The sequence below is a fragment of the Pagrus major genome, chromosome 1 (assembly GCF_040436345.1).
Source record: "Pagrus major chromosome 1, Pma_NU_1.0".
Classification (NCBI taxonomy): Eukaryota; Metazoa; Chordata; class Actinopteri; order Spariformes; family Sparidae; genus Pagrus; species Pagrus major.
Window position 1 is genome coordinate 11,179,552 of NC_133215.1, and position 12,037 is coordinate 11,191,588.

Sequence of the window (12,037 nt, forward strand, 5' to 3'; positions counted from 1 at the left end):
ATCTCTGATTAATTTTGAATTCAGTGTTAACTGAATGATGAGACCATCATGGTGGAAAGTTAAGGATATAGTTTTCAGAACATAAAAAAATGTTGGTTTAATTTCTTCTCTTGTTTGTATGAAAATGCTAATTTGGATGCTTATACAGTATGGTCCAACAGTACCGAGCAAGTATGCAGTACCGGCCTTTTTTCTCTTTGACGTTGACATTGTAAAAATCAGATATAAAACTCCACTGTACTATGCTCAGTCCAGCAGGTTGACTATCGAGCCAATAAATTGGAGACAACAGCGAGTCATGGTTGCTTTGGGTTTATGAATATGGTGACGTTTCTGCTGCTTTAGGTGGCTCAAGTGTACTAATTCACTGTTGAAATTTTAACTGCTAAACCCAAGATAATACAGCAATCTTTCTCCTGCACTGTGTATTTTAGCACTGAGTTATATACTGTTAAAGTGTTTATTTGTTTGGCTGATGTCTAACATGAATAGAAGTACTAGAAATACTTGTCGCTCAAAGCACAATGGGCATTTCCCTATAGCTAGACTCTTATTTTGATTCCCAAGCCTTTCTTTATTTTTCTAACCACAACCCTGTACTGCCCGCATCTAAACCACAAAAATGCACAACTAAAATAACTTGGCTCCAATTCAGTAATTTAGGAATGAAGCAATTCTACATTCTGCCTTTTTTGGAGGAGTGTCTCTCCTTTGAGCTGGGTTTCAGACTGGCCATGTCTCGATTAGGATTTATGGACCTCAAGGGAAATCTGCTACTTTTTTGAAAAGGGATTTGTTCTCTTTGATTCCAACAGTGAGATTAGCACTTCAGTTTCATTCCCATCAAACTGCTGAAGCCATGCTCATAGCTAATATTCAATGCAGAGCTTGACGGCACATAATGCATAGTTTCCTATTATTTTTACCTCGAAAATTGCGCCTACTGTCCTGCCAGAATGTAATATTTTGGTCTTAGTAAGCTTTCAAATGCTCACAAGCTTTTGTATACAGAACAGTTGGACAGAAAATGTCTATCTGATGACTTTTTGGTAGATCTTTAAATAGATTTGCTAAGGAGCTTAATCTGTTGACATTCTGTGAGTATGTCTCAGAGTGGCTGACCACTCCAGGGTCAGGACCCTCGAGGCCATAGTCGGCTTATCTCCAACGACTGTTCACTCTCTCTGCTGCCTTCACACATGCGCACACGCACAAAAAAGACCTTTAAAAGCTTTGTTGCCATTCTGAGATTAAATAAATTGAAACGTGGAATTTTGAAATAAAAATGGCTTCAGTTAAATAGATATGAATGATGAATTATGATAAAATGTTGCTGCTACACATTTAGGTTTTAATTCATCCTGATTACTTGAATTTGATTGGAGTTTAAGTTAGAGTTTTAATTGGTTACATGACTTTTACAGTTTATGTTATTATTTATATAATCATTGATTATATTTTGCCATTTTCCTTTATGTTTTTTTCTCTCCATTATGGCACATTTACTTCAACAGGGAGTATAAAAACTGAAATAAGAAACTTTGAAAAATAACCGAATGGTAAATCTTTGAGTCTGTCTCTTGTCTTGTAAAGGGAACAAGCTATGAATGAAGGGAAGACATCATCATGAGCTAGTGAAGAAGGAATTAATTCATGAACAGGAATAGTAAGACCTTTTAACTCTCCTCCTGAGCAATTGCAAGCAGTCCCTCCCACCAAAATAGATAAACTACTGCCAAGGGAAACACTTGAGTACAAAAGGCAAACAAAGTAAAGGGTTGGTAAGTAAATAAACAGTACCATAAAGCATTGCTAGTGGTTACTGCAGCCTCTGCTGAATGTTTTTGCTATGGGAGTGGGATCTACCAGTGATATTCTGATGATCTGCTGGGTAAGATTGGGTGGTACAGCTAGTTAAATCATTGTTATTTTTTTATGTTTTCATTGCTATCATTTTTCTCACGGAAGGATGGTGAGCAATTTGTTTTCAGACACTTGTTTTGTCTATGCCGAGGCGGACTGCCAGTGACTAATGGTATCCCGGCAAGTGCTCTTTGAGGATGTGTTTGTGTTTTTCTTTCCTTCCTATTGTGTTTCCATTACACTGTCTGCGTCACATTTTTATTCATGTTATTGTTTTGTCGAGACATTTCTCTTAGTATAATGACCTAGCTTAATGTTCCTTTTTTGTTAATAAGGGGGATAAGGGCTTTAACCTCATTCTCTAGTAGCATTGAAAGTTCTTGACCCGTGCCTTGTCATCTAAGTGCTGTCTACATGCTCATTTAATGAGATAATTGTAACAGTGCAAAGAGAGAAAGATTACTCATGGAAATTCCCATATACTCACTGTGACTTATCTTTTGTCTTTAGAATTGAATTAGTTTCATGTGTTTTGTCAAATTTTGTGAATTTTCTTGTTGTCAAATGGGAGGAAATTGGGCATGCCATGATAGAAACCATTTTCTGGTGATGAGCTCATATAAATAGTAATGTTCCTCTAATAAAGAAACAGTAAGATGAGCTCCCTACCATAGACTACAGTTTCTTATGTTTAAAAGGGATTGGAGGCTTAAACCCTGTAAGTCCACTGATATGAACGGTATGGGTCCCAGTGGGTCACTCAACAGACTAATGAGACTTGATGGGCTTGTGGTGTTGGACGTCATGACTTTCTGTGGCTTATAGCTCTGACTTGTGTATTTGCAGTCCCACAGCTATTACACTCAGTAATTATATACACACTAGTCTCCGGAGTGGCCCACCAATGTCTAAATTACAGTCGGGGGATAAACCACGGCAGAGTAAGAAAATAAAGTGACTCGAAACAAACTTGACATACCAAATGTTTTGGCCAACAAAACTAGGACAAGAATTGCAAACAACTCTTTAGAAATGGTCTCTTGTTTATTATCCATTTATTTAGCACATTTAGTTTTCATTTAGGGAAGATATAGCAACATTCAATGTAGAGAAGAGTTCTGGGAATTGACATTGAAGTTTATACATTATTATAAAAAAGGGAGGGTAACCCATCTTTGCTCTGTCAACATTTATTCCCACTTCTTCCCTTGGAGCATTACACTTACACAACTCACTGAATATTTATGGAAACATTTGGCACCCCTCCAGTATATACCGTGATACACATGCTGAAAAGCATTAGCTGCTAATAGTGATCTATCATCAGTTTCAGAGAGTGCTGCACATTTTTGCATTAAAAAATATTTTAAAAGTCTGTCTGGACAGTCAGAGTTGTTCAGAGGTGTAGAGCCTCTCGAGTTTTCTTCCCATGTCCAGCCATAACATTACACCATGGCCACAGCTGCTGTGTCGCCGCTGATCTGTCCCCAAGAAACATGATCCTGTTTATAATCTGACCATCATTTGGACGCCGACTGCCTGCGACGCCAGACCCATGATTTACCCCAGTGCGTGTGTGTATGTGTGTTTCTCAGAGATAGATTTACGAGGGCATACTGTATGAGGGTGAGGATAAGGTCTTGAGGGACTGAAAGTATCCCACGATGTATGGCTTAATGGAGTCACACAAGTGATAGCACTTCCTTTTCACCAGCATTAACTTTGTTTGGAAATCCTCATAGTGGTATAAGTAGATAATGAGGGTATATTAATGATTATTAATTGTAGGAGGGTGATTTACAGTACTTAAAAGCTGTTGTAAGTATTACTGAAAGACCATGCATGATGTTCTATCATCTGCCCCCATTTACATTTGCCAAAGTTCAATATTCGTATTCATATATTCATATATTCATATAAGAAATACTTTGTGAATTATGTTAACCTATATGGTACAATATGTTGTTTTTATCTCCATGTAGCCAGTGCTAGGTCTTTGAGATAAAGGTTTTATTTACCTCCTAATGGAACATCTGGCAGTAGCTGAGATAAATCTGTTCGTATTAATTGAAACTACATTTTGCAAACAATCATAGCACTCTAAATTTCTACCCATGCATAACTAATCACACCATATGCATAACTAATTAGTGAGGTTAGTGTAACTATTATGTGAACTATCGTTCCTAAGACAGCATGGAGACAGTGAGACAAAGTAAGATAAGCGTTTAGGTGACAAAACGTAACATATATACTGATAAGTTATCTGTAATATCAGCCAGTGTGGATCTAGTTGTAATACTAATGATAAACCTTGTGCTTGTGCTGTTACTGCCACAGTGAGAAACATATCTTTGTGATATCGCATAATGGTAAAGTTGTCTTTTTACCAACGTAACAGTACTATACATTGTCATATTGAAAATATTTTTCTTTATGAGAGTGCATATTACAAGTCTTCACCAGTTGTTAAAATGGGGAAAGGATCTGAGAAATGAGATGGATGGATGTTTACCATATTCTCATCTGAGCCGAGCCTGTAAAATTTTAAGCATGGTCAAATACTTGTTAATGTTACTCTATACATCTGATGCCACTCATCACTAGAGCCAACTGCTCAAGCAGTTTACACATTCAGGTCAGGGTATGATCGCATACCTTTACCAAAATAAGCCCCAGTAAATGGTAGCCACAATTATCAGTACTTTCCTGCTCAATGTGCAATGGGGTCTAGTTTAGAAATGCATCATTTCTATTGTCAGTTTGTTCGTACTCAGAGCTGTAACACATGCTCAGAAGGATGAAACATGAGTTAAAGCACAAACTGCTAATTTGTGTGTATGCTTTCATCAGTACACAGCCTGTATGTCTAAGGGAGATCCCTCATCACTCGTAAGCAAGTGCTTGTTTACAAAGACTTTCAATGTACACTAGTGTTTCATCATTTGTACAGATTTAATTACTTGGTGCACTGATGAAGGCATAGTCGAAACATCTCTGCATTTTGCTCCACTGTGCTCAACATTGAAACAAACTAATAAATAAATATATACAAAAACAGAATAATGATGGTAATGATGACATTAGAAGATAAAATAGAATACAATTTACTACATAGATACAATAAAATAAGTGAATAAAATAAAGAATGTCTATAAACCATTTTTAATCAAAAGCCAGCATGAGAAGGTAGGTTTTAAGTTTACTTTTAAAGACTTTGACATTTCCAGCTGCTTTTAGATCCTCAGGCAGTGGCTCGGGGCATGAAATAGACAAGGATATGTCTCAAAAAAGTAATGCGGCCATTTAACCACCCTATTTAAACACGATTGCTCTCTTAAATCACTGATAAGTATTATCAAACTCCCCCAACCTCAACTGGAGAAATACATCTTGCTTGGTTTTAAGATACTGAAATCATCCCAGTCATAATGTCTCGGAGCATTTCAAGAGTTCTGGAGCCTTCTACAACAACAAACAAACCACAGCTACAATACATCACATTCCCAAAACATAACAACAGTACATGTATGTGTGTAAAGCAAACGTAGCCTTTTGTATGTCATAGTTATTTAGATACCAGACATGTATGATCCCTACTGCAGCCACTGTAGGCTGTCGCTTGTAGTATCTGTCATACATACTAAGTTCCGTGATGACACACGTGCATGCATTCGCACAGCGATGCAACAGTCCGTGCTGTGCCTTTGGCTTTTGATGTGTGCCCCATTCATATCAATCATACACCCCGCTGCAACAGTTCCAAGAAAAGGTCTCCATATAGCAAGAGACAGACATCACATATGGGTACAGTTAAGTAATCATGGCATTCTCTATCATTTATCAGTGCCATTTAAGTTATTTATGTTTCATCTATGTGCCGTGAAGTATGTGCTGAGGTCATTAAGTCTCTCACTCAGCTGGGAGATAAGTTATGTTCCCACATTTGGATTCCAGGGGTTTAGGCTTTGGGTTAAGCATTGTTTTAAACATGACAGGCAATATGAGTTGATTTAATTTCATCTTTTACATTTTTACATTGCTGCATGGTAACTCAAGGAAGAGAGATTTGTTTCAGAAGTGTTTAAGTGAGCTTGTTGTTTTGCTATTAAGCACATCCACACCTGTTAATAACAGATATCAGGAACTCTTTTTGCTGCTTATATCCTTTTTAGCTGCACACAGTCACAGCCAGTTATACGTATATTTCTGTTTAAGGGTTAGTAAAAAAAATATATATATAACGCTCTATTAATCACAAACACAAATGCTTATAGCCAGACTTGAAATAACCTGTGAATTTCTCCTTTTGCACAATTAAAACACAATACTGCGTTAAAGATCATCTTTGTGGCACAAGCTCCTTATCTGCCATTAAACTAGATATAACTCGGGTTGCATTATATTCAATATATTAGGAAGAGCCATTTGATGTAATTTGTCCAAACAGCATTTATATCTAGTTAGCTACACCACTTTTGTGCACGTAGTGCAGATCTGCTAGTTAATGAGGTTATGTGAAGTTTGGAAACCGAAGTAAGATGAGAACAAATCTGTTAAATTAACCTGAAAAGTAGATTTTGGATGCCCTCAAGATTGATCATGATCTAAAAACATCAAATCGCACCTATTTCTGTTCATACTGAAAACACCTTAAATTACTTTTATCCAAAGAAAATGTGATATTTGCAACTCAGATCCAGACTACATTTGGAGAAGCAAAATGGCTTCAAGTGGCTTGAAATGAGATTTAAATCACATTTCTACAGATGCATCTCAGTTCGGATGCTTTGGTTGCTTTTATTGGATTTCAAAGTGTCTCTGTGTCGAAAAGAACACAGATTACAAAAGTCTTTGGACAGTCATGTTCAAATAAATTTGACTTGACTGTGTGATTGTTTGGAGAGTGAAACAATCTGACTTGAAGATCTGATTCAAGAAGCAAGTCTGATTTGCCTACAGTCTGAACCATGGCCATATTAACTAGCTTTTCAGTTCACTTCAAAAGAATCGGTGAACACATCAGAGATGTGGATGGTGGTTCAGGTCTAATGGCTCTTTATTTTGCCTGGAAATTCAGTTTTGCATTTTATGACTCAGTTCAACCCTCGGTTTGTCACATTTCATTTGTAGGAGATATATACTTCAGCCTGGTTGGTTTTCTCATGATTGGAAAAATGAAATGTGTGAAAGGAGTTTAAAATTGAGCTGACTTGCAGTCAACTGTGGTATGTCAGCACACTGCATTCCTACTTCTAAACATCATTAATCTTTCCAGAATTTCCCTGCACAGTGATGTTGGCTCTTTACAATGTCTGATTTGTATCAAAGTAATGCTAATGACCTTGTGGGCAGCAGCCAGCAGGATACTGGCAGATTTCCAAAATAAATGCTTAGATTAGAGATTTCATATTAGAGAGTTTACACAAAAAAACGAGGTTGCGTCTCAGAATTCCAATCCATCAATTATTTATTGTTGCAGTCTCAGGGAGATCAGTTTGTGAGTGGAAATTACTGGAAATCTTGTAGAGGGTCGAAGATATTTATTCTGGAATGTTTGAATTCTTGTGTCTGAAATGCTTTGTTTTTTGCTTTCCAGGACAGTGTATCCCCCTGCTCAGTAAGAAGTGCTCTTCAATATGAATACAGGTATACAAGTACACAGACACAAACATACATACACAAACCACAAACTATATGTGATTTCTGGGGAATCATCCATCCGCTTCATGTCCATTCAAGTTGAATAATTATATTTTTCTTTTTTAAAATTTATCTTGTATTTACCAGTACAAAATAAATAAACATAAAACTTTTGTTTACACTTAATACTCTGTAATAAAAACATAAATATTTGTCCACATGTCAGACCACCCAGCTATTTTAAAGGCAGCTATGTGTGCTACTTTTCCTCTGCCACTGGCATGACTCTGTAATTCTAACCCTGACCCTGTTTCACCACTTTGGTATCGGTCCATTTTGGGCCTGGGTTATTGTGAGTTAAAGCATCAATAAGTATAGTAAGCCTGTTGCTTTTAACCACAGTGACGTACTCCTCCTTTAATACATTTCCAAAGCTCTGTCCTAAACTTGGCAGTCATCCCGAGTGTGTATTTCAGCCAGAGAATCAATGATGAGTAATCCGTCTTTCAGTCTTCTTCAGACACCACACACCAACACTCTGCCAGTGGTAGCTTGACTCATCTTGGTTGTTTGCCTCTATTTACAATCTAGAAGACAATACAAAAATAGCTGTGCTGTGTGTTGAAAAACAACCAATAACATTTGGAACAGAAAATTAATTTGATGGAGAAACAAAACAACACAACAAAAACAACTCCCACAAGACTACAAATCAGTGGCACTGTCGAATGAAGAAGGAAGCAACACACACACTTAAAAAGGCTGCATTATGCTGAAGCTAATTTACTCCTAGCAAACTACTTTGATCCAGACGAGCCCCCACTTTCCACAAAATTGTCACAGATTTTAAACTTCCTATATTCCTATATTGTACATTCTAGTTTGCTACAGGAGTGCCGTGTCCTTAAGTGAGCAAAAAATATGTGGAGAAGCATTTGTTAGCTTGTGGTTTCACTTTGGCTCAGATTCAGTTGACTCTCTGACTGTTTGTAATCACCACACTGCGGTCTCACTGATCGTCCAGTCCACAACAGAATGTGGTTGGTTACACGTCAAGCAATAGCCTATCAACACTGAACAATAACAGAACTGAACAAGTTATTAACTAAATGAAGTAGAGTAAAAAAGTGCAATATACCTCCAATATGTAGTGGAGTGAAAGTTTAAATCAGCAGAAAATGGAAAGACTGAAGTTCAAGTAGTTCAAAATTGTACTGAAGTACAGCACTTGAGTAAACTGATTATTCTAAATTTTGACACGTAGATTTTCATTTTTGCTGCAAATGTATATCCGTTCCAAATGCAGGTTATCGGTCTCCATAATTACTAATAATCTGCATCCGCCCTGAAAAACATTGGCTGATCACTTGATTTTTCCACTGTAATTAAAGGTCCCACTTTCATTTCAATTTCATATATCACAGGAGTCTTACTGAAGTCAGGATACACATGATTCCTGTGTCATAAGCATACTGTATCTGACAGAAATGGTCGAGTGTAAACTAATGCAATAGGGCATCTTCAAACTTCTACTTTACAATGAAACCTTGTGATTGTGCTCTGCACCAGTTTCATCAAATATCCTGAGCTCATGCAGTACAAATCAGGCTCTTTAAATGCATGTGCTTTACTTCTACTTGTTTGCTTGTTTGTTTTGTTTCTGGCTGGAAGCCTTTCTGTGTGAAAGTGTGTGCATTCGTGCCTTTGTTTATATGCATGTGCATGTGTGCGCCGCTGCTTCTGCCTCGATGATCACCTGCCTGGCTGTGATTTCTCAGATAGCGGAGGATTTGCTCGCAAAAGTGTGGCCTTGTCACTCACACTCTCTCCCATGAAGAGGGTCCAGAGCTCACCAAATCTAGGCACAGGTACTAACACTCACGACCACACTTTAAATTAAAATGTTTGAATAAGAACAATTAAATAGCTAAAATACAAGCCACTGCAGATACTGACTGAACTAAACTGTCAAAGCAATGAGGTAAGTCTGAAAAAGTGGCTTGTTGTTTTTCCAGAATCATGTTTGGGCTTCATCTGCCTGATATTGCTTCAGCTTAAGCAATGTTTTGATTGTGGGATGCTATTTTTTGCTGATCAGTTCATTGTATAATTCTTTTATTTCCTTTACTTAAGCCTCTTCCGTCTTGGGCTTGTTTTTGCTTCCTAAATCAGTCATAAGTCATACTGTACCTGATGTTGTTGATTTTAATCTTCCTTCCTTTTGACAGCTCTCATATGTCATGCACTTGGTCTGCTCCATACAATTTCCCTTCCTTTATGGGTAGTTTATTCCGCTCTTCCTGTGGTCCTAGTGTTTTTCATCACTGTTTTTCCTGCCTCTTTTACTCCCCTATTACTCTTTCTCCTCTGTCAGCATGGATTGGTTAGACATGGCACAACTCCCTTGACCCTGAGCTTTGGAGAATGTGGACATGTTCTTGGATGGGCCTTCTGTTTTGGCACTGTTCGGCTCAGTTTTTCCTGCTCAGTCTTTTTAAGCTTTATGCATGCAAACTTACTGTAAATTTGCTGTATTAATAAGCCCCTTCATTCTAAACTATCCTATTACTCACACATAATTTGAAATTGCAGGTCACATTAAGACAAATAACTGAGGATTTTAAATAGCGAGGGAAAAAGCTGAACCTTAAGTACATTCTCATTTTCCAGAGGCTACAGCTGGTCGCCTCAGCTGCCTATTTTATTTCTTTGCTGAAAGAGCAGTGTTCGTGCCTGAACCTTGTCAGCATCCAGGTTAACAGCTGCACCCACGTAGGCATCTCAGCATTATATGCTTTCTTTTAACAAAAGCAGGGTACTCTACTGACAAACTGTTATCAGATATAGAAGGAGTAGGAGTATGGTAAGACTGATCAAACCACCATTCAGAGGGCTTTAGGACCCCGTGGGCAGCCACTAGTATTATTGTGAAGGAGATGTGCAGACATCAGCTTGAGAGCGACCCTCAGCCATGGCAGGGATGGAAAATACAGTCAGCATTGTCATCCAGCATGCTGTTATACATGGAGGAACAACGCTGGTTCCTATACTGAAATCACTCTCCTGCATGGTTTCAACACTGTACACCACAGAATTGAGGTTAACAAATCAGTTTAGAGTGTTTTGTGTGCTGTGGAGTGGATCGTCCAAGCATGGGCCATCTACATTTCTGTGAGCTAGCTAACATAACCAGACATGTGGAAGAAATTGACAGACATATCCATAATCAGAAAAATGTTAACCATGAGTGTATGAAAGCATTCAAGAAGAATTTGGTTCAAGGATAATTCAGGGTTTTTTCTTTTGTAGAAACCTGGCATATTTCCCATGAATGTGGCTATTGTGGCTCTATGGGTCGTGCTAACTTTGCTCTCGCCACCTTTGTTGTAGAGATTCAGAGATATGAGGAGTCTTGCAAAACAACATAAATCAGGATCTCCTCCAACTTTCTAAATAACAGTTTATACACATGAATCATTTCAATTGCTTGTCTATGAGTCTGACCGAAAGTAATCACAGAACGAAACAGATGCTCATTATTGCTGGCTATACGGTCCGTACTCATTTTTATAAAAGAGCCCTGTACTGTCCTGTACTTTTCCCTCTTTATTCTGTGTTGTTTCTGTCTTTGTCACACTAAACATTCTCACAAGCATTTTGTGAGAAGACGTCTACTTTAGATGTAATCATTTTCAGTGGTATGGACGTATTTCAGGGATGAATATTATAACACATTCAGTCATGTAATTTATTTTTGCTTTGTCTCCTCTCCTCCCCAGGGAGTGATTCTCACTCATCAGACTTGGGTAAGTCTCTCAACTTATGGTGAATTCAGGTGGAGAATCTTGATTGTACATGACTAAAGAAGCTTTAAACGCCCCGTCGCAGACCAGAAAACTTAATTAAAACACAGCGTCACGGTAATATTATTAACCTTATCTTTAGATTCCTGGCGGTCACGCAGTGTAACAGATGGGCTTAAGAATGGAGACGCCAGCAGCTCATCTCTTGCTGCCAAAGGCTTTCGCAGCGTCAGACCCAACCTACAGGACAAAAAGTCTCCAACACAGGTAAAATGTTGAACACACAACATTGACAGATGTTTACATTTTAAAATGTTTAATGCTTTTTAGAGAGAAAAAGTCCTGTTTCTGTGAAAAATGATATTCTTAATGAGACCAGAAACCATCGTAATTATGGATAATTTACACAGAACCAAACTGTATTTCTGAGTATGTGTTGGGAACAACTTGATGATTTGTATCAAGCTTTATACTGATGATTTCTTCTTGTTGTTGCCTGAACTTCGCTTGGCTGTTGCATTCTAATTGGCCAATAAGGATAGCAATCACGTGCCCTTGCCACCCCCCCGGAGAGAGAGTTTCCACTTTTCGCCCACTGGCACTAATCCGCCAGACTACAACTCTATCATTGCACTGGCCAATGATTTCAGCCCAGGAACGCTAACCCTCACTCAGAATGAGAAAGCAATCTTGAAAGAGACCTACACTATTAGCAGCACATCTTCCTA

At 38.0% G+C, this 12,037-nt stretch overlaps 1 protein-coding gene across 1 annotated transcript in view; it reads left to right on the forward strand.

The window, feature by feature from the left end:
- LOC140994935 (sorbin and SH3 domain-containing protein 2-like) overlaps positions 1-12,037 on the forward strand; it is a 51,565-nt gene that overhangs the window by 11,181 nt on the left and 28,347 nt on the right. The window contains exons 3-6 of the mRNA XM_073464788.1: positions 7,463-7,512; positions 9,285-9,374; positions 11,286-11,312; positions 11,452-11,576. Coding sequence (XP_073320889.1) covers positions 7,503-7,512; positions 9,285-9,374; positions 11,286-11,312; positions 11,452-11,576 — 252 coding nt within the window. The 5' untranslated portion in view covers positions 7,463-7,502. The remainder of the gene's footprint in view (positions 1-7,462; positions 7,513-9,284; positions 9,375-11,285; positions 11,313-11,451; positions 11,577-12,037) is intronic.